This window comes from Abramis brama, assembly GCF_963993115.1.
Source record: "Abramis brama genome assembly, chromosome: 14".
NCBI classification, from domain to species: domain Eukaryota; kingdom Metazoa; phylum Chordata; class Actinopteri; order Cypriniformes; family Leuciscidae; genus Abramis; species Abramis brama.
The window spans coordinates 2,769,282-2,794,569 of NC_139976.1; the positions used below are offsets into that span (position 1 = coordinate 2,769,282).

At 37.1% G+C, this 25,288-nt stretch overlaps 1 protein-coding gene across 1 annotated transcript; it reads left to right on the top strand.

Annotated features, from left to right (window-relative positions):
* The first annotated feature begins 1,981 nt into the window (after positions 1 to 1,981).
* On the top strand, positions 1,982 to 25,114 carry LOC311095868 (uncharacterized protein). Its single transcript, XM_084134708.1, has 18 exons — positions 1,982 to 2,377; positions 2,495 to 2,584; positions 3,303 to 3,686; positions 3,763 to 3,846; positions 8,188 to 8,595; positions 9,093 to 9,482; positions 9,570 to 9,641; positions 10,096 to 10,488; positions 10,611 to 11,009; positions 11,111 to 11,191; positions 13,181 to 13,561; positions 14,680 to 14,799; positions 14,889 to 15,073; positions 18,362 to 18,522; positions 23,136 to 23,381; positions 23,523 to 23,685; positions 24,241 to 24,343; positions 24,426 to 25,114. Exons 1-18 carry the CDS (start codon positions 2,083 to 2,085, stop codon positions 24,527 to 24,529), a joined length of 4,059 nt encoding a protein of 1,352 aa, XP_083990834.1. The 5' UTR covers positions 1,982 to 2,082; the 3' UTR covers positions 24,530 to 25,114.
* Positions 25,115 to 25,288: the final 174 nt, after the last annotated feature.

Genomic DNA, 25,288 nt, shown 5'->3' on the forward strand with positions numbered 1-25,288 from the left:
TAGTTCATGGTGGGGGTGGTGGGGGTCCACTCAGTGCGGCGCCTACAGTTCCACATCCATCCGAGTCAAAGCCTGTCCAGGAGATTATTACGTCTATGAATTTGTCAAACCCAACATATCATCCCCTCTGCCTATGTACTGTGCAGGTACAATATTCACCCTTTTCTTTGGGATATTTGTTATGATTATTTAATTCATTATAATGAGCTATATCTGTATAGCTCATTGTTAGCTAATTTAACATTCATCTTTTGTTTTATAAAAATAAGCATGTTTTAACTAGTTATAATCAGTGGTGTGCAGTCCATTATCTATTCTGTATAGTAGGTTATGTAACAGATCAATAGCACCTCGATCTCTTTGTTACACAATTCCTCAAATCACACTTTAGGCCATTTGCTTAATAATTAATATGTATACTGTTTATGAACACATCATAATATTACTCCACAGTCTCTTATTGCAGTCAAGTCTTTGTCAGAATACTCTTATTTGCATAGCTTTTAGCAAATTTTTGCCAATGTTGCTCTGCCTCTACAGGCTGCTGTCAGCTACTGTAGACTTGCCCCATTTTGAGCCTGAAAGTACACAGATGGTTAGAATATAATTGTTCAAAATTATGTAATTAACTGTCATAATAGGTTTTAGGATATAATACTCTTGTATATACAGTATAGGCAATATATTTAATAATACTTTTGCAAACTCCATGACAGTTGCTTTCCAAAGCATCAGCAGTGATCCCTGCTACAACTATGAGTCTCTGGATCGTCCCTGGAGAGCCAACAATGAAAGTGGAGATTTCATTTGTGATGACATGTTCTCCTGGAATGGCTGGTATCGGCTTTTCTACTATGGAATGGACATCCGGATGTCAGAGACCTGTGTTAGTTCATACACCTGTAACACAGACCTCAATCTGTGGCTCAATGATCCTCACCCTCAGATAGAGGATGGAGTGGTGACCAGGGAGGTCTGTGGTAGTGGTTATTGGGGAAGCTGCTGTGATTATAAGTTGAGACCCATCAGAGTGAAAGCGTGTCCAGGAAATTACTATGTCTATGAACTTGTGAATCAAGCATGGTGGTGTTCAGGATACTGTACAGGTACTGTGGTTTTCTCATTTATTCAAGTATTTCAAACCTTTTTGTAAATGATTTCTGCATGACATGAATTTCCTTCTTTTTAGATGTCAACACTATTTCACAGGCAGTTTCCACTATAAGTCCAGATATATTCACTGGATCCAGCATCACCTTGAGTAAGCTGCAAATTATATATATGAACGAAAATTTGAGTATTATTAAAAATTATCTATTTTTTCCCCAATTAAAGATTTGCATTACAGTGAAAATGGCTATTTTATGCACAAACATTTTCACTATTACACACATTGCATGAATGACTCATTGAAATATAACTTGTTTGTTTTGGTCTCATCATCTCTCTCTAACAGATTATGACCCGTGTAATAACTACAACATACTCGACAACTACTGGAGAAGCACACTCAATTACTGGTCTATGTTTGGATTCATATCTGATCATGATGACACTCGTGTAGAATGGGATGGCTGGTATCAACTCTTCATTAATGGATCAAGTGCTCAGATGCCTGAGTGGTGTTTTAATTACATGTCATGTGGAGGTTATAGTTCTCTGTGGCTTGGTGACTCTCATCCTCGGCTAGAAGATGGAGTTGTTACTCGTGAAGTTTACGGTACTCACTATGATCAGTGCAGTCGCTACAGATCCGACCCGATCCAAGTCAAAGCTTGTCCTGGAAATTATTATGTCTACAAATTTACCAGGCCAACTCTTTCAATCCCGGCTCCTGTATATTGTGCAGGTATATTCATTCATCTTTATATTTGACATGCTTATCATGATTTGTATTGGTTTGTATACATATTATCATCTTGAATATATTTAATCTGCAATATATAATGCTCTCTTCCTACTTTTTCCTTAAAAGTTCCTTTCTCCACCCCGAGTGTCGATCCCTGCTTCAACTATACCAGTCTGGATGAGCCTTGGAGATCCACCAACAACTCTTATTATAATAACTATTACTACTATGGCATGTGTGATTTTAATGTTGAGTGGAATGGCTGGTACAGGATGTTCTACAATGGTGAAAATGCTCAGATGCCAGAATCATGTGTAAATCAGTACACCTGTGGCACTTATGAACCATTGTCGCTCAACGGCCCTCACCCACAGCTGGAAGATGGAGTGGTCACCCGTCAGGTCTGTGTCTCCACATGGAATGGCTGCTGTACTTACACATCCCACCCTATAAGAGTCAAAGCCTGTCCAGGAAATTACTATGTGTATGAGTTTGTCAAGCCAATATTTTGTGGAGCTTACTGTACAGGTGAGCATTTACTTATACAATCTTCATTTGAGCACTTGTATGATCTTCAATAATATACTTTTCTGGATTTTTTTTAAAAAAATGATTGAAGTTGATATAAAATGTTCCTAATACCAGAAGCCTCAAGTCAGTCCATCTCATCAGCGTCTACAACAACAGAGACGATCCCGTTCATAGAATCCATGACTCCACCAATCACAACCACTGGTAAAGTCTTGCTTCCTTAATAAACTCTCTTGAGAATTTTTTTTGGACGTGTTTTTATTAAACATGATCTCTTGAAATGTTCCTGCTTATCGCATGAAGTAAATTCATAATAATTTCTGCAAAAAACACATTAGGAAGAAGCAATACAGCTCACAAATGAGTATGCAATTCAGACCCTATATATTAAAATGTAATCATAGAATGCAATTTTAGATAAAGTGAAGTACTGAAACTTTGTTAATAGTGAAAACTAAACCACCAGTGTTTCTCAAAGTCAGTTACCCATGTTCACACACACCAACCATCAGAGACAGGGAATTACTGCATGTACACACAAAAATCTAAAAAAAATCTGATTGTAATATGATGGCCTTTTATACATTCATTGAGTTTTATAGTGTAGTGTCGTTCTTGTCTCAATATTACTTACTATGGTTTGGGGTGATTTCTAGACCATATGGCTATCTTAGACTGACACTAGTTTGAGAAATTCACGAACAAGATGCAAAATGAACTAATTAGCAAATGATACATGCAAGTGTAATAAGCCATGAAATCAAATCAAAAGCAGAGATCTAGGAACAAGATATTTCTGCAGATTAGTTTTAATTTATGTTTTGTTTTTGACTGGGGAGAGAAAGTCAGTTCTTAAAGATGTTTTAAATCTGAAAGAACAATCAAAATCTGATTTTCAATATTTGTAATATTTCCATAACAGCAGCTCCCCCTGTTGACCCCTGCTACAACTACAATGTTCTGGATGATTCATGGAGAGCCACCAACAATCAACATTCCTCTCAAATAATGTGTGACACTTGGATCAGCTGGAACGGCTGGTACCGTCTCTTCATTCAGGGTCAGAGCGTTCAGATGCCAGACACATGTGTTGATGAGTATAGTTGTGGCACTCATGCTCCACTGTGGCTGAATGGAGGACATCCAACAGTTGAGGATGGAGTGGTCACTCGAGATGTCTGCGGTCACTGGAGCAATAACTGCTGCTATTTCCAATCCAATCCCATTAAAGTCAAAGCCTGTCCAGGAGATTATTATGTTTATGAGTTTGTGAGCCCAACTGGCTGCAGTTTGGCATACTGTGCAGGTAAATATATTTACATGTGCCCTTTGTTTATGTAAGAGATAATTGCTTTTTGTTTAATATTAATAATTTATTTCAGATTCAAGCAACATAAACACTACCACTACTACTGTCACACCAGAGACAACCACAGATGAAACTACAACAACAGAAACTACAACTGGTAATATAATATACAATGTTACACTCTGGAGGATTGTTGTTTTGCATGAGCAAATCAGATCTATGTTATGTGTTTGTAATGCATTTAAATAATTGACAGAAACAGGTCCATATGATTTTACAAATCTGTCTGAGGGGATAGAGAAAGGGAGGGGGAGGCAAATACATAGAGACTAGTGCCTCCGTTGGTAAACAAATTACCCAATCACCATTGAGTTTTCCACTTCCAGTGATTAGGAGTGTTGAGAAAAGTAACATGGCAGAGGAGGCTAGCCTCCCTTGATATATCGACCAATCATTGACGAGACGCAAATTTCGTGATATTCGTTTGAACTGCCACTGCTGATGTAACTATGGAGAGTAGAGATATTGAATATTTGATCACAATCAAATTTGCTAAACTTCTAAAACAACAGCTAAAAATTTAAAATGAAGGAAGACCCCATGCTTAAGTTGGATATAGGCTTTATAGCACCTTCACTAAACGGCTGAACATGCTCTTTTAACACGGACATTTAAAAGGACAGAAGGATGAATTTTTGCTTCAAGTGAGTAAGTGAGTAGACTTATATTTATATTGTCTTGATGTATGTGTCGTTTTCTATAAATATTCTGTCCATAAGTGACCAAAAACGCCATTTTAAAGCAGTTAAAAAAATCAGCCTGTTAAAATGTTGTGTGCCTAAATTTTAAAACCCACCAGCCGCCACTGGTTTCCACCTCCATGGATAAATAAACAGAGAGTTTACATACACAGGGATGTATTTAAAACCATGGAGACAAACTAGCAAAGGAAACAAAGCCAAACAGGAAAAGAATATAGTGGAAACAAAACCAAAACTGAACATAATCGTTACAGTAGGCCCCATGGCGGAAAGCATGTCGGAAGGAGGGAGGGAGGGAAGGGGTAACATCCCAACAGAGGGAGGGAGGGGGTAACATCCCAACAGAGGAGGGAGGGAGGAAGGGGGTAACATCAAAACAGAGGAGGGAGGGAGGGAGGAAGGGAGGGAGGGAGGGAGGGATGAACATAATTTCCTTTACAATTTGATTGGTTCTTCATAGACAAACCCTTCTGTTACTAGGTAGAAGCAAACTGTTTTAAGTTTTGAAACCTAGACATCTGTCTAGTTTAATTTCCCCTATTTGTTATTTATACACTCACACAACCAAAGTCACGAGTTTTGGGGAAACATACATTTAAAATTCAAAAGCATATGAATGTTGTTCCTGCAAGAAAAATAAATGTTAGATATGATTAATTAAAAAATCCATCACAGTATTGACACAGATTTCATGATTAGATTGCAGTTTTCAAGCTCTTTCTTTATTAATTAGGGCTGCAACTAACGATTATTACAACGATTGTTGCAACGGTCAATGATTAACTCTTAACTGACTATTCCAACACATTTGAATGGACATATTGCTTTTAGACTAACAAATGGTTTTTATACAAACTATAAAATGCTTTTTCTGTCGCATAATACTTAGTCATCATATTTTTCTGCAGTGCTTAACATTTATATGAAAATCGATTCTTCCATCCTCTATGACTTTCCCTCTTCTGCGGAAAGTTGTGAATTTTTGAAGCTTGCTTTTAATTTGTCACAGTCACTGGCTGCAACACAAAGGAAAGTTGTCAGGATCTTGATGTACCGGGGCGTTGCTAACACAATGCTAAATCATAAATCAGATGTATGTACAATAACATTACGATGTTCAGCAATCGATTTAAATAGGTTAAATAGGTTTAATTAGGTTTAATTTGTCGTTTAATGAGGTCTAATATATGTTGTTAGTGGTGAGAATTCAAGTGTGTATTTACATGGTCCAGTGGCAGAACCTTTGCCAAGCGTGTCAGAGGTTCTGGGTTCTAATCCGCACTCGTAGGCTATAGGTTTTTTTGTTTTTTTTCTCATCAAAACCGATTATGTTTATCAGTGGTTGTATATCAGGCAAGGACACGTTTGTGTGCATTTTGTTTTGTAATTTTACCGGAACGAATAGAGAGTCTCCGCAACGGATTGAAGCGCGCGTCCGAGTGAAGAGAACACAGTATCCGCCCGTCCCACCCGCAAATTACACCTATGCTGTGACCTACACCAACTATGGAAAACTTTTCTATCATGTATGCCAATGAAAGACGAATTAGTGTGACATGTGCACCCCCGCCCCGAACTGCAGGCTGCAGCCAGGTGTAGGCTACTTGGGCCCTGTCCCAAATGGCACACTTCAAATGCACTTACGTTCTTGGCTGCCGCGTGCAAGTTTTCGCAGGGCAGGGGCAAGGCGTAGGGTGTCCCATTTGTCATTTTAGGTTTCAGAAGGGTGCTCACGCCGCCTTTGCAGTCGATATGCACCCTCGATGCGCACACCAAGGCCACACTGAAGCGAGCTCCGCAACAGACTACTTCCTGACAGTCAAAACAGCGTTACGTTATGAAAGTGCGGGCTCGTAGGAAACTGTATTTTGACTTTTGATGCATGTAAACCTGTTGTAGGAGACCTCCAAAACAAAATTAGGAGCCTTAAAAATAGCATAATTGGGGCACTTTCTAGCAAATATCATAAAAACATTATTGTTAACCCAAATAACTCATAATTCCTGTTTTCTGTCTATGATTTCCCTCTGTTGCTCTGGCTGAACGGATAACAGTATACTTGTCACGGGTGGCTGCAGTAAGTTAGGTAGAAGTTAGACTCACTCGAGGGCTCAACTTCCGGGGGGATTGTGAGCGCTGTCCTCTTATCCTCTGGCTCTAGCTCACTCGTCTCGGCAGGTGGTCTCTCAGTGTCTGCGGGGGGCTCTCACGCATTCTCCGCGGTCGAAGGTAGGGTGACCACCCGTCCCGCTTTGCGTTGTACCGCACAGCATTTTCACCCCTTGTCCCGCACATCGCATATTGAGAATATGTCCTGCATTTTCATCGGTATATTGGTTTTTAATTATTATATTAAGAAAACGTGCATGTGTTATTTGACCTTTTTAAGAAAGCATTTTATTTATTCTTTTTGCGGTGTAGTTTTTCACCTATATTTAACAGCGCTTCGTCGGAAGTACAAACACAACAGCCTTTTTTCAAATCCTATCCAATGGTTGAAAAGAAAGGAGTAAACACGGTCACTAGTAGGTTGTGACAGCTGTCAATCAAAATGTGGACCGGTGATTCGTTCCATGTGTTTCCTGTCAGAAAACAAATGGATAATTCGGTCAATTAAAATGAACTTAAGTGTTAAATAACTAAATAATTAATAATTAATTAAATTAAACTATTTAATTTAACAGAATTTATCAACTTGTTGCCTGCTGTGGTTGTTTTAATTCACATCCTTTCTAAAAATATTAAAGTTTTTGGTTTAATATATTCTTAATATAAAAGACTGTCAATGATCTAATTTCATGTTGTTTTATATTTTATTTGTTCATTGTTTATTTTGTTGGATTTTAATTGGACTTGGTCAGAACTGTTTATAAAATAGTTATCTGCATGATGCCTGCTGCCTTTGGGCTCAGTGATGTTGAATTTAAATGACATGTCAAATAAAGACATGTTATGTTACATTATGATGTAGGCTAATGGTGTTTTCTGGAAGGTACTAAAGAACAAATAATTTTTATCAGCTGAAAGGCAGAATTCAAATGTTTTTATTAAGTTAGACATTATATAATAATAAAACAACTAACAAAAAATCTTTAAATATAATCAGTGTGAAAGCAGCCTTAATGAAACCGAAAGAGAGACGACAGTAGACGTGAAAAGGATAGGACAGTAGGAAATGTCATATATTACAAATATATTGAAAATAAAGAAAATATATATTTGGTCTTATCGAGGGAATGCGCTGAATGTAGTATGTGATCTGGATGGGAAAAAGCATGAAATATAGGATTTTACAAACCCTTATTATTTGTCCTTTACATTTGTATTGTTATTTATTAATTTGTTTATTTTAAGTTTATTTTGAATTGTTCATACATCACACTCTTAATTATCTGATGATGATCTTGAATGTAGTTCCTTTATATGTTTTGTTTCAATTGGAAAATAATTGTACCTAAATTATTGAATTTCACACTTTGTTATTTCTATTTGGTGAAAACAACTATGAATACTGTTCCTAGAAATCACTCAGTCGAGATCAAGGGTCAATTCTTTTTAAATGTGTGAGAGAAGGGTATAAAGGATACACTTGTTGTAGGTTTAGTCAGTTTATTTAGTTCATCCTCATTTTACCATCCCAATATCTTCTCTTTCAGACAGACACAGATGTTAGATGTTTACCTGTACTCTTGTGTTTGACACCTCAGTGAATAAGTCTTTTTTCTTTATTCTCTCAGAACCTACAACTGATCCATGCTATGATTATAACACTCTTGATGAATATTGGAGAGATGTACGGCAAAACCAATATCTGTACTATGGATATGATGACACTCTTGTTGAATGGAGTGGCTGGTATCGGCTGTATCTGAATGGAGAAAGTGCCCAGATGTCTGAGTGGTGTATGAGTTATGTGAGATGTGGTGGTGAAACTGGACTGTATCTCAGCGGTTCTCATCCAACACTTGAGGATGGAGTGGTGACCCGTGAAGTGGGAAAAAATGCATGGGGGTGGTGGTGGGGATCCAAACAGTGTGGCGCCTACAGTTCCACATCCATCCGAGTCAAAGCCTGTCCAGGAGATTATTACGTCTATGAATTTGTCAAACCCAACATATCATCCCCCCAGCCTGTGTACTGTGCAGGTACAATATTAAATCTTATCTTTATAATTTTTTATGTCAGTATAAAGGGTAAATGCTGTAGCTATTAGATAATTGAACATACATATTTTGTTTTATGAAAATAATCATGTTTTAACTAGTTATAATCAGTGGTGTGCAGTCCATTACCCATTCTGTATAGTAGGTTATGTTACAGATCAATAGCACCTAGATCTCTTTGTTACACAATTCCTCAAATTACACGTTATGCCATTTGTTCAATAATTAATATGTAAAATAAAATTTAAATGAAAACATTGTGATATTACTCCACAGCTTTTGTCATTCGTAGCCCCTCAGGTGTTGCTCTGCTGTCAGCCACAGACTTGCCCCATTTTAGCCTGACAGTACACCACTGGTTAGAATAAAATTGCTCGAAATCATGTAATTAACCATCATAATTGGTCTTATGGTATAAAACTGTTATGCTCTTTAGGATGTAATATATTTTAACAGTACTTTTGCAAACTCCATGACAGTTGCTTTCCAAAGCATCAGCAGTGATCCCTGCTACAACTATGAGTCTCTGGATCGTCCCTGGAGAGCCAACAATGAAAGTGGAGGTTACGTTTGTGATGAACTTTTTTTCTGGAATGGCTGGTACCGGCTTCTCTACTATGGAATGGACATCCGGATGTCAGAGACCTGTGTTAATTCATTCACCTGTAACACAGTAGTCAGTCTGTGGCTCATTGATCCTCACCCTCAGATAGAGGATGGAGTGGTGACCAGGGAGATCTGTGGAGGGACTTATTGGGGAAGCTGCTGTGATTACAAGTCAACCCCCATCAGAGTGAAAGCGTGTCCAGGCAATTACTATGTCTATGAACTTGTGAATCCAGCATGGGGGTGTGGAGGATACTGTACAGGTACTGTACTTTTCTGATTTATTTAAGTATTTAAAAACTTTTTTTAAATGATTTTTGGCATGACATATTTTTTTTTTTTTTTTTAAGATGTCAACACTATTTCACAGGCAATTTCCACTGTAAGTCCAGATATATTCACTGGATCCAGCATCACCTTGAGTAAGTTGTTAATAAAAAATAAAAATAAAAATATATATATATATATACTGTATATATATATATATATATATATTTTATATATATATATATTTATATATATATATATATTTATATATATATATATATATATATATATATAATTTTATATATTATATTTTAATATATATATATATATATATATATATATATATATATATATATATATATATGAACGAATATATGGGTGTTATTGAAAATTAAAATGATCAGTTTTCTTCCAATTAAATATTTGCATAATAGTTTAAATGGCAATATTTATGCATAAACATTTTCACTATTACACAGTGACATTGTGTATGAATGATTTAAGAATCTCATGATTATTACAGTGTTTGACTGGTTCAGATTTGCTCTTGTGAAGTTTCTCATTGAAATATAACTTTTTTGTTTTGGCCTCATCATCTCTCACTAACAGATTATGACCCATGTAATAACTACAACATACTCGACAACTACTGGAGAAGCACACACAATTACTGGCCTATATATGGATCATTAACTGATCATGATGACACTCGTGTAGAATGGGATGGCTGGTATCGACTCTTTATTAATGGCTTGAGTGCTCAGATGCCTGAGTGGTGTGCGTCTTATATATCATGTGGAGGTTTTAGTTCTCTGTGGCTTGGTGACTCTCATCCTCGGCTAGAAGATGGAGTTGTTACTCGTGAAATTTACGGCTCCCATAATGGACAGTGCAGTCGCTACAGATCCGACCCGATCCAAGTCAAAGCTTGTCCTGGAAATTATTATGTCTACAAATTTACCAGACCAACTCTTTCAATCCCAGATCCTGTATATTGTGCAGGTATATTCATTCATCTTTATATCTGACATGCTTGTCATGAATTGTACTGATTTATATTCATATTATTCATTTGAATATATTTAATCTGCAATAATGCTCTCTTCCTACTTTTTCCTTAATAGTGGCTTTCTCCACCCCAAGTGTCGATCCCTGCTATGACTATACCAGTCTGGATGAGCCTTGGAGAGCCACAGACAACTCTTACTATAACTATAACTACTATAGTATGTGTGATTATAATGTGGAGTGGAATGGCTGGTACAGGATGTTCTACAATGGTGAAAATACTCAGATGTCAGAATCATGTGTAAATCAGTACATGTGTGGCACTTATTACCCACTGTCGCTTAGCGGCCCTCACCCACAGCTGGAAGATGGAGTGGTCATCCGTCAGGTCTGTCTCTCCTCAGAGAGTGGCTGCTGTAACTACACATCCCACCCTATAAGAGTAAAAGCCTGTCCAGGAAATTACTATGTTTATGAGTTTGTCAAGCCAATGTTTTGTGGAGCTTACTGTGTTGGTGAGCACTTACTCATTTGATCTTCAGCCATTAACTTTTCTGAATTTTGTTTGAATAGAAATTAAATTATTGTTGTTAATATAAAATGTTCCTAATACCAGATGCCTCAAACCAGTCCATCTCATCAACAACAGAAACAATCCCATCCATAGAATCCATTACTCCACCAATCACAACCACTGGTAAAGTCTTGCTTCCTTTATAAACTCTCTTGAGCATCTTTTTGGACTCGTATTTTTATTAAACGTGATCTCTTGAAATGTTCATGTTTATCACATTAAGTAAATTCATAGCTAAATTAATTTCTGCAGAAAATATTTACAAAAATCACATTAGTAAAAAGCAATACAGATCACAAATGATTATGCAAACTCTATATATTTAAATGTAAACAGAATGCATTTTTAGACAAAGTGACATACAGTATCTCACAAAACTAGAACTGAATTGCTCTGGCTTAAAGGGTTATTAGTTCACCCAATAATGAGAATTCTGTCAGTAATTATTCTCCCTCATGTTGTTCCAACCCTGTAAGACTTTCGTTCATCTTCGGAACACAAATTAAGATATTTTTGATTCATTCTGAGAGCCGTCTCACTCCTCCATAGGCTTCTCTGTAATTGAAACTTGCCAGCCCAGAAAGTTAGTAAAGACAATGTTTAAAATAGTCCAAGTGACTACAGTGGCTCAACCTTAAGTTTATCAAGCAATGAGAATACTTTTTGTGCGCAAACCCCCCCAAAAATAACGACTTTATTCAACTCTTAATTTTCTTCTGGGTGGGCCTGAGTGAGTTCACGTAGTGTAACAGCGCAGCGCTTCTGGGTTGTACGTCAGAACGGAGGCTCACTATTGCCCAGCATCACACGCATCACACACATGACCAGCGTTGGCCAATAGCAAGCCTACGTTCTGACGTATAACCCAGAAGCACTGCGCTGTTACACTATGTGAACTCACTCAGGCTCACACAGAAGAAAATGAATAGTTGAATTTGAATAGTTGAACAACATGAGGGTGAGTAATTACTGATAGAATTTTCATTTTTGGGTGAACTAACCCTTTAAAGTTAATCAAAGAACAAAGATCATTACTCACTGCTTTTGACTAAATAACTTTTGTAGCTTTAATAAGGATTAGTCTATATTTAATTTATAATTTATGCAGTGCAGACTGTTTGATAACTTTATTCATTTTCTGTAAATGTCCTATCTGTTAGACAGGTAGACATTTATTAGTTTATGTGAGGATTGTTTTAAGTTCACTTAAATTAAAAGTTGTTATTTTTTTTAAGCCTAATAAATGTAAAACAAAATTGGTAGCTTTCAATTACACTGTAATGTTGAATGGCTATAATGTTTAGAATTGTGGTAAAAAATCATTTCCATCCAGATATAAGTAGCTGTATTAGTATCATTGATACTGGCCTTCATTCATAAAAAGATGTAAAATATACTGTCTTTATGTTGTCTACATTAATTTGGAGATTAACTGTAGAATTATTACATTATAAAATATGTAAACATTTTTTATAAAAACATAAGTGTTTTTAATCGTGATCACAGAAAAAAAATGTGTGCTTAATCTAGTTATTTTTTAATCGATTAACAGCACTTATGGCTGAAATATATATGTGTGTGTGTGTGTGTGTGTATATATATATATATATATATATATATATATATATATATATGTATATATATATATATATATATATATATATATGTATATATATGTATATGTGCTGTCAATTGATAAAAAAAAGAAAAAAAAAAGTTTTAAAGTTGAAAAAACAAACAAAATTCTCATTTTCAATCAAGAGTGCAGACCACCACCACGTGAGAATAATGTTTTTGCAAATAAGTGGAAAAGAGTGTTTTGAAAACACTGACTTCTTGAAGTCCATTTGCTTGTAATACTTGTGCTAGTTGCAAAGGGACTCAGATTTGGCTGTTTTTATCTTGTTTTGTCAGCTAGATAAAAGAAGTTGTTCTGAAAGATCACGACAAATTGTCTTCAGCTTCATCTTAAAATGCAAATGAAACAGTGAGATTAAGTAAAGAGAGTAAACTGTTTCATAACATAACCACTACAAAAAATACACATAAAAAAAAAAACATTAATTTATTAATTCCGCAAAATATATATTTTTAATATTTCCATGACAACAGCTCCCCCTGTTGACCCCTGCTACAACTACAATATCCTGGATGATTCATGGAGAGCCACCAACAATCAACATTCCTCTCAAATAAAGTGTGACTCTGCGGTCAGCTGGAACGGCTGGTACCGTCTCTTCATTCAGGGCCAGAGCGTTCAGATGCCAGACACATGTGTTGATGAGTATAGTTGTGGCACTGATGCTCCACTGTGGCTGAACGGAGGACATCCAACAGTTGAGGATGGAGTGGTCACTCGAGATGTCTGCGGTCACTGGAGCAATAACTGCTGCTTTTTCCAATCCAATCCCATTAAAGTCAAAGCCTGTCCAGGAGATTATTATGTCTATGAGTTTGTGAGCCCAACTACCTGCAGTTTGGCATACTGTGCAGGTAAATATATTTACATGTGCACTTTGTATATGCAAGAGAACCTTGTTGGTAACACTTTATTTTGATGGTCCCCAACAGATATTCTACTGACTATAAGTAACTTGGCATTTACATGTCAACTTATTCTACTAACCCGAACCCTAACACCTAACCATAACCTAACAATTCAATTCAATTCAAATTTATTTGTATAGCACTTTTCACAATACATATTGTCTCAAAGCAGCTTTACAGAAAGTGCATTTCAGAAATGTACATAGAAAAATACAGTTAGTTAATCATGTATTAATTTAGGGCATAATATATCGCCAGCGTTGAGTTGTCTCTTCACGAGTGTTGGGGCATCTGAAGGTTCCATGAGAGGCTGGATACAAACTGGAACTGATGAACTCTATTTACCTCCGGACTAGTGTCCTGAGATAACGACTGAAAAGCAGATGGGAAATAATTATCATAGCTGCTGTTCATAATAATGCATTCGATATGATTCAACTGTATTACAGTATAAAAGGTATTATAACAGTCTACTGAGTCTACTAATACTTAGAGTTAGTTGACATGTAGTTGCAAAGTTACTTATAGTTAGTAGAATGTCTAAAGTGGACTATCTAAATAAAGTGGAACCTACTTGTTGTTTTTGAATGTAATATTTATAATTTATTTTAGATGCAAGCCACATAAACACTAGCAATACTACTGTCACGCCAGAGACAACCACAACCGAAATTACAACAAAATAAACTACAACCATTGACACTACGACTGGTAATATAATGTAATGTGTTACCTGGAAGGGTAGACCGAAACATGTAAATACACATTTCAATGAAAACGTTGCTGTTGACAATTACACTATAGCTGGGGTTACTTTGCATTATGTTACATCATTGCCCCCTTTTGTTACTTCAGACGCCCCCTCTTCAGCGGTCCGCTGGTGCCGGCTCTGTCTGTAGGTCTCAAAGGGAAAATTATTTGAAATTATGACATGGCCTCTTTAATTTACTAGAAAAAATATATTTTATTACCTTAAGGAATACAGAGCAATAATTATTAAGGGGCCCAAAATGTTACTCGATGTCTTTGTGTTGTATTAAATCTATCTGTGCTTTTCCTCTTAGATGTGAGAGATCGCTGTTCTGAACTCAACTGCTCTGAGGATGAATGGTGTGGGAAGAAAAATGGTGTTTATGGCTGTTTATGTAACGATGACCAACCCAGACCACAACCTGACTCTTTTGGTTGGTATCATAAAAAAAAATCAAAATAAAAGTTTTTGGTCATTTATTTATTAAAAAAGTCTGACAATCTTTTGGCTGTTTTCTCTCAGAGTTCTCAGAAACCTGTGAAAGCAGCTCTGGCTCCATATCTGTGTCTCGCTGTCAGCTCTTTGAGGCTGGTTTTCCAGCTGATGTCTTACACCTCAATGATCCCAGCTGCAAAGGAACGGTCCGGAATGGCAGAGTGGAATTTCATTTTGATAACGATGAACACATCTGTGGTACAAATCTTCTGGTAGGTTTAATTATGTATAAACTATTCAAATACATCATCCAAATTTGTGTAGTGCCTGACTGAACCAACATGTCTAATGTTGATTTACTAAAAAAGTTGCTTCACAAAAAAATAATAAAAATAAATAAATAAATAAATATATATACATCATCGCATAGCCTTCACCATACCTAGAGATTGGCATGATTTTATTTCAGTTAGCCTAAAAGCTAGTTTGATTTGCATTGAGAGATGATCTTATGGAAAGTACCCCATGCCAATCTCTAGGTGTGGTGAAGGCTATGTGATGATGTGGGGCTATTTTAATTCCAAAGGCCAAGGGAACTTTATCAGGATGCATAGTATCCTAAATTTTTTTTAAAAAAAAACTTACAAATAAAAATCTGCCTGCCTCTATGGGAATTTAACATAGGGGTGTACTCACTTATGCACCATGTATTTTAAGGAAGAACATTTATTTATTTACGATACATTATTCATTCACAAAGAAAATTGGTGTCCTTAAAGGTTGGATTTTTCCTATTTTTTTAAATTAAGGCATTAAGTTCAATTTCCAAAATATGATTTTTTATTCCTCTTTTTAGTCAACTTTAGCATGGGTGTATTCACTTATGCATTGCACTGTATATATATATATATATATATATATATATATATATATATATATATATATATATATATTTATTTATTTGTTTTTTTATATATATTTTTTTCTTTCTATTTTTAAAATCTATGTTGTCTATATACATTAAGTGCAAATATCCCAACTTATTGGCAAAGGCTATTTACACTAACTCTGCCTACCACTGTCTGATTGAGCCAGACAAAAAGAAACATCTGAAAACAAGAGAAGTGGCATGGAGAGTAAGGCAGCGCATATCAGCTCCGAGAAGTGTTTATTTAAAGAAAATAATAATAATAATAATAATAATAAAGTGCCCAACAGGTATTTAATAGTAGGAATAACATGTTTAACAGGAATTTAATTGGCCTATAATTATGGGGGATTGTCAAAGTTTTTTTTTTTTTTTTTTTTCGTCATCTACTGAATTTTTCGTCAACGATACCAGGGACACCGAAACACCGGGGAACATGAAATTTGGTGGGCATGTAGCCCCACTAGACTTTTACGGAAAAATTTCGTTTGGTCCCCGGGGGGCCCCCAAACCCCAAAAATGCAGTTTTTCCTAAATAACTACCTGAACCGTGGCACCGAGGATGAAGAAATTTTTATGGTATGTTGCTCTTAAGGGCCCACATCAACCTAGCCCATAATCACTCATTTGTGATTTGCGCCCCTTCCCATAAAAAATGAAAATGCAATATTATTCTGCTTTAATCGCCCCTATCTTCAGTTGAGATGTTCAGAACTGCACCATATTTCATGTGTATGATTAACTTGACATCCTCTGGGGGTATGCTAAGTTTCGTAGAATTTCATCCATGGGGGGGTATAAAATAAATTCATTTATGTGCACATTTAGTGACTGTACACTCATCGGCCTGTAGATGGTGGTGTTGAGCGAAGGGTTGCTGGTTTAGGATGATACTGTCACTAAGGTTGCCAACTGTCCCGAATTAGGCGGGACGTCCCGCATTTTGGGCCTAATTTATTTGTCCCTTGCGTGACCTCCCGTGTCCCGTTTTTTGACAAGCTGATAAACCACTGACTGATACAACAGCAACAGCAGCAGTGCTGACCACGACACTTGAGAATGATCACCGACACCTGTCATCATCCAATCACAGCTTTTTTTAATCACTGTTTTGAGACTAATCATTGTTTGATTTGCGAACATCCTCTGCCGTCTGGTCGCTTCCGCTTCAAGCCGGACTCGTCTCGCGCTAACGGTAATTTCCTTTCACTGTCCACGTTTTGATTTCGGCTAATCAATTTTGGCGAATGCAAACAACGTGATTATTGTTCATGAGTCTAACATCCAGCCACGCAAGAAAACATGTAATCTACCTGAGGGAATAATATGCTCAAAAAACATTTCTGATTATTATTAATGTTTTAAAGCTTTTAGAAAGTACATAGAAAGCTTTTGTAACATTATCTTAACTGTCACTTTTGATTAATGTAATGGATCGATCCTTGCTGAATAAAAGTAGGCAATTACTTTCTTTATTTTTTTCCCCCAAAAATAATCTTACTAACCCCAAACTTTTGAACTGTAAGCCTAGTGTATAATGTTAAAAAAGCTTTCTATTTTAGATAAATGCTGTTATTTTGAACTATGGTTTGTTTGTAATGTGACTTTTTTCATGTATGACATTAAAATTATTTTTAGAATTAAATACATAAATAGGTTAAGCAATACAAATGTGTTTATGTCTGATAACCTTTTAAACACAAACTTAACTGCAGACACTGAAATGACGTACACTGTGTGATACAGTACAAATATTTTGAGTGTCCCTCATTTTCCTATAAATAACCACGATTGTCCCGCATTTTCCTTTTCTGAAGTTGGCAACCCTAACTGTCACACACACACATGCAGGAATACAAACAAACGCAAGCATGCACACACACCCATACACACACACATACAAATCCACATGCACAGACACACACACAAACACACACGCGCACACACATGTACGCACGCATACATACACGCACAGACACACACACACACAGACACACACATACACAAACACACACACATACACACACACACACACAGACAGACATGCACATACTACTACTTTTTTTAGGTATATACATAAACACGCAATACAGCCAAATTGCTCCACGTCATTTATTTTTGTGGAAAGCCAGTGCAGGCCTGAGCGGCGGTCATATTTTGTACCGCCATGCGGTACATCTAGTTTAAATTGGATGTTGTGTCTTCGCGTTGATCGGACGGGCTGAGACATTGACGCGACACATGCAGCTGCCCGTCCGATTATTACCACACTCAAAACCATGGCTCCCTTCCTGGACCTTCGAGGACCTTTACTGACCAGCAGGTTCAATATGATAGGGTCAGGGGAAGGTGTAGTGTGGGCTTTAGGGACAGAGACAAGTAACGTCCCAGTAAGGTAGCATCCATTTATTATTATCGCAGACTGTTTTATTATCTTATAAATTATTACTACAATACCCTAAGATTCAAATAGTAAATGCCACTATTTGCACTAAGTATAAATAGCATCTAACTACTTTTTTTTTTCTTCGTGCAAAGAAAATACTACTGTAGTGCAAATGACTGCTGCCTTTTTAAATACCTTGAATTCAATTTAGGCTAAATTACAAAATGTTATATTTGTTGTCCACAGGCTAACGGCACCCACTTCATCTATGATAACTTTATTCTGGGGACACCGAGGTCAGAAGATCTCATCATCAGCAGAGAGAAAATCCTGAAGCTTTCTTTTAGCTGTGTTTATCCTCAATCACAAACACTTTCCATGAATGTGGAAATCAACCCACTGGAGAGGTGCGAGTCAAATACAAATTCTGGTTTCAGCAGCACCAACTTATTAAATGAGTAGTTTACCAAAACACAGAATTTTTCTCCCCCTCATGTTGTCCGAACCCTAATGTTTGCATTTGTTCCAAGGAAAACAGAATTTTACTGGTCACACCTTTCAATGAAAAAAAAAAAAAAAAGAAAAAGAAAGAAAAAGTTCATATGACTCTTGCTGCATATTCCACATCTTCTGAAATTATGCGATAGCTTTGTTTAAGGGTTTTCAGAAGATTCATGATTAATGAATTAATAGTTCAGACCAGTTTTGTGGACCAGGTTCTTTAGAAAGATCCAACTCAATCGAGCAAATTGCAATTTTGACATCATTACTTCTCTATACTGAGTGTGGACAAATGAAAATTACACACAGGAACCAGGAACTTTGAATGGGGTTCTTTGTTTTATTCCTTATAAATGTTAGGAATTTTGTTTATTTTGTTTTTCTTAGGTATGTGAGGAAGATAATCTACAATAAACAAAAAACAGAGTCAGAATATCTTCTGATCACACATCAGATTATCCACCTCAGATTGTCTCTTCTAGTGTTGTCAAAAAGTACCGACTTCGGTACCAAGTCGGTACTGAAATTTTAAAAATGTGAAGCTTTTAGCGCTGTTGAGCGGAATCGTAAACACCTCTGATTGCCCATTATGCTCACACACTCATCAAATATGTCTGTGATTGGCTACAATGATCAGCGCTTCAAAAACATGTAGTAATTAAAGCTGCAAGCAGCATTTATCGGGGTTCAAGCAGTTAAGGCCTTTAAGCACACAAGCAACAAAATACATTACGTTTTATTTAGCAAGCATTTAACAACTGCCATCATAGATGAAAAAGTCCATTTACAGCCAATACATGCAGTTTGCCATAGGAAATATATGGTTTTAAAGCGTTTTTACAGTTATAGCACCTTTTTGCCTGAGTATTCTTACAGTCTTGCCTGATCTCCACCACTTTTATTAGTAGTACTCAAAGTGTGCCTATATATATATTATATATATATATATGTGTCAAATTTGTTGTAAATATGTAATTTTGATAAGAAGTTTAGACAATTATATTCAGTGGCGTAACGAGCCCTTAAGTAGGATTATCAAGGCGGGCCCCTTGATGACGCAATTGATGACATTGATGACGCAATGTCCGCGAGTAGGCTACCATGAATAGGGCAGGATATGATCATACACAGCATATAAGAGATGAGATGACTAACAAAATCAGGAGGAGCCTACGCTCACCAAAAAAAACACAATAAAAAAACACTGGTGACAGCGCACCATAACACATTGTTAGGCCTAGGTCCAAATACATAAAAAAGATGCTCTCTTACATTATAGCGGGATTTTCCGGGCTTTCCTATGTGCAACTGCAAAGTTGTCGATTAGATCAGGATTGTGCGCACGGGCATTCTCAATTGACCCTTCGCAGGGAGTTTGATTGACAGGCGATCTGACTAATCATATTCCGCCATTTTGTCCCACAAAGCAGTCAGGAGAGTTAGTAGATTAACTTTGGAGGATTTAAATTTGAAAAACAAATTTGTACTGATGTCTTAGCACTTTAAAACAACATTCCTTTTATGTTCATTCATGTTTATTTTAATGCTATAAATTAACTAGAAGGAAGAGATGATCGGTTCACGAGCAGCTTTAACTGAGCCTTGAGTCTACAGCGATCTGTCAGACACATTAAACAGTCACAAAACGGTATTTATTTTTTAAATGTCTCTAAAAAATGACTACATTTGAAAGGTGAGACTTTTGGCGCTTTTCCATTACCAGTACCAGCTCAACTCGACTCGACTCAGCTTGGCTCGCTTTTCGCTCCGTTTTCCATTGCAGATAGTACCTCCACAATAGTACCTGGTCGTCATAGCGACGCCGCGGGAAACTGCTGTGACTTAATCTTCTACGCGAGATACATCCGCTGCCACACACAATGGACAATGGAGGAAATCGAGTGTATGCTGTTTTTTTGATGTTTTTGTTTTTGCTGTTTTTTATTCAGGATACTCCGTCTGGCGCGTGCAATGATGACACAGTGAATAGTGACGATTCTCTCTGACCAATCAGCAGTCTGCCGTGTTTTCATGTTACATTTTAGTATCGCCTCAGCTTGCCCCAGCTCGCTTAGAACCTCGCCGGAGGTGGTACGAAAAAAAGTACCTGGAAGCAGGTACAGGTACAACTTTTACACAGTGGAAAACCAAACAAAGCCGAGTCGAGTCGAGCCGAGCTGGTACTGTGTAGTGGAAAAGCGCCATTTGTTTCATATCAGAAGTACTTGTCTGTCAGCGTGCAGTCTCCTCTCTGATCCGCAATGTTTTTTTTCACTGCGTGAGAACTTGGTGTGGTGTGAGAGTGGCGTCGCTTGTCAGACATAGCAACAGTAACTAAAGTGGGCGGGTCTTTGCGAATGGTCATTGACAGTATGGACGGGGATTCGCCAGTCCCAATTCAAAACAAATTTCATGACAATCCATCATTGTTTGTTTCAAACATGTGAGAGCATCAAAATGATCCATGGGTGAAATTGATTGGATTTAATTCATTTTTTTGCCAGTTCCTATCATAATTTTAACATTTTGGTGTTATTTTTTAGCTATTTACCTATGTTTTCAAATTTCCTTTGTTTTTTTGTTGTTGTCTCGATCGGACTAACGGCTTTGAAGATAAACACAATTTTTTAAAGCTCTAAATGACACTTACAAAAACCATAAGGCGAAACCTGGCATGTTTGGTATTGTTGGACCAAGTGGCCAATTGTCATGATTTTTTTTTTCACATGACCTCAGAATGAGCTCATGAACATGTGTCCCAAGTTTTGCGAAAATATCTCTTTCCGTTCACAAGTTATATCTGTTTTATAGTGCCACCAAGTGGCCAATTGTTGCGATTTTTTTCAAGTGATCTCAGGTTGAGCTCAGGAAGATGTATCCCAAGTTTAGCCAAAAAAATTCCTTTCCGTTCACAATTTATAACCGTTTTAGTAAAAGTGGCCCTGGTGCCATCAAATATTTTGGTTCCCCTTATCGACCGTTAATTGAAATTTTGAATTTTTTGGATGATTATTGATTGTCAGACTCCAGAGAATATTCTTGCAGTGGTTTGGCTCCGATCGGGCCAAAAACCTAGGAGAAGTTCGCAAAAATATTTTTTTCAAAAAAATGCAATTTACTCGAAATTGGCGCCTGAAGGGCAAGCAAATCGGAGATAGCCATTTTGTCCGCCTTGAGCCAAGGATTCCAACGATATAAGACACTTGATCCTGGGACAAACGGTCTAAGAGTTATGAGCGATTTTGAACTTTTGGTCACTGTAGCGCCACCTATGGGCCAATCGGGGTCATACTCTGATAGGTTGTCCCCAAATTGAGGCCTACCATCTGGCCAGGTTTCAAGTCTCTAGGCCTTACGGTTTGTCCTGCACGATGCGTTTTACGAATCCTTACAATTACAATAGGGTTTCAGCATTTCATGCTTGAACCCCTAATAAGAATGAAGGCTTTTTGCCAGTTATAGCGCCACCTACGGTCCGATCTCCATCAAACTCTGCATGCTTCCTCACCATGTTCTGACACATATGCTCATCAATTTTGGTGAAGTTCTGAGTTTTCATTTGGGATGTATAGGCTTTTTAGTGTAGTTTGCCACGCCCCTTTTCTAAATGACCCTGTTACAGCCACCCAAATGCAAAAGTTCAACTTTTTTTCGATAATTATTGATCTAGAGAGTCCAGAGAATTGTCCTAGAATGGTTTGGTTCCGATCGGGCGAAAAACCAGGGACTAGTTCGCAAAAGTAGGTTTTGGACAAAACTCGACATAGCAGAAAATTTTCCCTGCCTACATCCATAATAGATAACCATTTTGTCCGCCTTGAGCCAAGGATTCCAACGATATAAGACACTTGATCCTGGGACAAACGGTCTAAGAGTTATGAGCGATTTTGAACTTTTGGTCATACTCTGATAGGTTGTCCCCAAATTGAGGCCTACCATCTGGCCAGGTTTCAAGTCTCTAGGCTTTACGGTTTGTCCTGCACGATGCGTTTTACGAATCCTTACAATTACAATAGGGTTTCAGCATTTCATGCTTGAACCCCTAAATATACATCAATGACGCTCTTCACCGAGCGCTTACACAGATACACACGGGAGCATTTGAAAACAGGCGTCGATCCGCAGACCGGTCCGCTAATAGACGCCTGCTTGTGCTTTCAAACACTCCCGCTCACGATTTCAAAACACTTTCACAAACACTTCCGTGTGCTCAAACACTCCTGTGCGCTGATCATTGTAGCCAATAACAGAAATATCCGATGAGTGTATGAACAGAATATCCAATCTGAAGTGTTTACAATTCCGCTCAACAGCGCTCAAAGCATCACATTTTTTAAATTTCAGTACCGACTTGGTAACGAAGTCTGTACTTTTGACAACACTTCTTAAAGGACCCTTCAGTACATTTTCCGCGTGGTAATTTTCTCTAAACCAAGAACATATATGGTTTAGTTCTAAAGCAGAATTCTACCCATAAAACAAAGTAGGTTTAACACAGATCTATCCATTATTTCGACAGCATTGTGCACAAGACTCTTCCCGCTGGTGAAGGCAGATATCAGGTCCGGATGATTCCATATGAGGATGATGAGTTTACCCGGCCCTTCACTGGTCGTGTGGATGCAGAGCTCAACCAGGAGATGCATGTGGAAGTTCGTGTTGAGGGGGTCGACAGCCGCCAGTTTGCCCTGGTGATGGACACGTGTTGGGCTACACCTGTGAATGATCCTGATTACAGCCTCCGCTGGGATCTCATCCTTTCAGAGTAAAGCAGGGATTTTTTTTAGGATTGCCTGAGATACATTATCTCTCAGGATTTCAAGACAAAAGCACAGGATTAAATTTTTGTTCAGTGGAAACAAAGAAAAGCATTTGATTTGTTGATTGTCATTATTGATATTCTCAGGTGTCCCAATCCAAATGACGACACAGTGGATCTGCTGCAGAACGGCGTCTCGACATCCAGCCGTTTCTCCTTCAGGATGTTTATCTTCACTGCAAACTCCACTAAGCTTTACCTGCACTGTGCTGTTCACCTTTGCCTTCTGTCAAGCAATCGCTGCTCAACGGTGAGTTTACAAAACCTCTCATAGTTCATGAAATTATAATGTTAAATTTTCAAGAGTAGCTTTAGTACTGTATTCTGAAATAAATTGTCACTGTATGTGTTGAATATCAACCTAATTTATCAATTATATTAGCCAGTGTGTCTGTCTGTCTGTGTATACAGTATGTGGAGTATCTATAGTAAAATGTGGTGGGTAAATGATACATGTAAAGGTTTTCAAATCTGCAGTTACTTAAACTAATATTAGTAAGGTTGGTATGTTTCAAGATTAAAGGTCAAATTTACTAAACAGGGCAAATTAGCGTGAGACACATTAAAGAACAGAGGCAAAAATAACAGTATCTTCACGTTTTCATCGCTAATTCTTCACTGTGAGAATTTAGTAAATACTGACAGTAATGGTTTAATGTCAAAAAACATTCTCTCTCTATCTGTTAGTAAATCTGGCCTTTAATGTTCAAAGCTGCTCTCTTCTGGAGACTTTCTTTGTTGCATGTTTGTTCAGTGATATTTAACAGGGATTCACACAGTTTGATTTTGCTCTTTTCTCTATTAGGACTGTGACTCTGGACACCAGCGGAGAGAGGGCAGGTCTCTGGACTTCCATGACAGTGCTTCCATATCCATGGGTCCTCTGGTGTTGTCTGAAGGGAACACAGGTGATTTTAATAATTCATAAATAAAGGTTTCTGTGTAAATACAGTATATTTCACTGCATTGCATTATATCCCCTGTTCACAGATAAGTGGGTCCCAGAACAAGTGAAGGTATCTGAGGCTTCTTGTCTGTGTGGTTCTCTGATGCTGATACTTGTTCCTCTGATGAGTGTCCTGACACACTTTTAGTTTAGTACCACAACATTTTACATGCATATTGTCTAGAGTAGTTTTAATTCATGTGGAACTGATGCTACACTGGTTGTGGGTTTCTAAACGTTTCTTTATTCAATTAATGATATTTCTTGTGGACTAATAAAGGAATTATTATTTAATAATTTACGTTTATTTCTATATAGTACATTCATTCTGTATTACTTGAGGGAATATGCTGCAACAACAAAGACCATCAGATTCATGTTTATTCAAATAATGCAAAAACATAATTTGGTCATTCCCTTTCTGTGGAAATTTGTGATATTGTAATTTGTAGACAATTAACTAATATGACTTTCTTTCCCTAAAAATTGTGTTGTCATTTTTTTTATTCAGGCATTTTGTATAAGGCGAGAAAAAGGTCTGAATTTTCTAAACAAGGACAAAAATAAATACATTTGATGGTTGGCCTCAAAGTCTATTTTTCCATTTGTAATAATTTTCGTTAAGTAAAAGTACGAGAAAGATTAATGATCATAACATTATCTTTTTACTGCTATCTTTGCAATTGTTTTACTTATTTTCCATCGTGATGCTATTATTAAATACATGAGAAGAGTCTTGCATTACTTTCAGTTCTTTGAAGAATGTTGCAGAACTGGTTGAATTGTTCTCTTTAGAGCAGAAACTGAGGTGAGGTTCAGTCAATGGTCAGATTGCAAAAAAAATGTCTTGTGTTGTTCTAGTTTTCAATCATTGAATGTGAAGAGAAAGTGAAATTGAAGCGCTTGT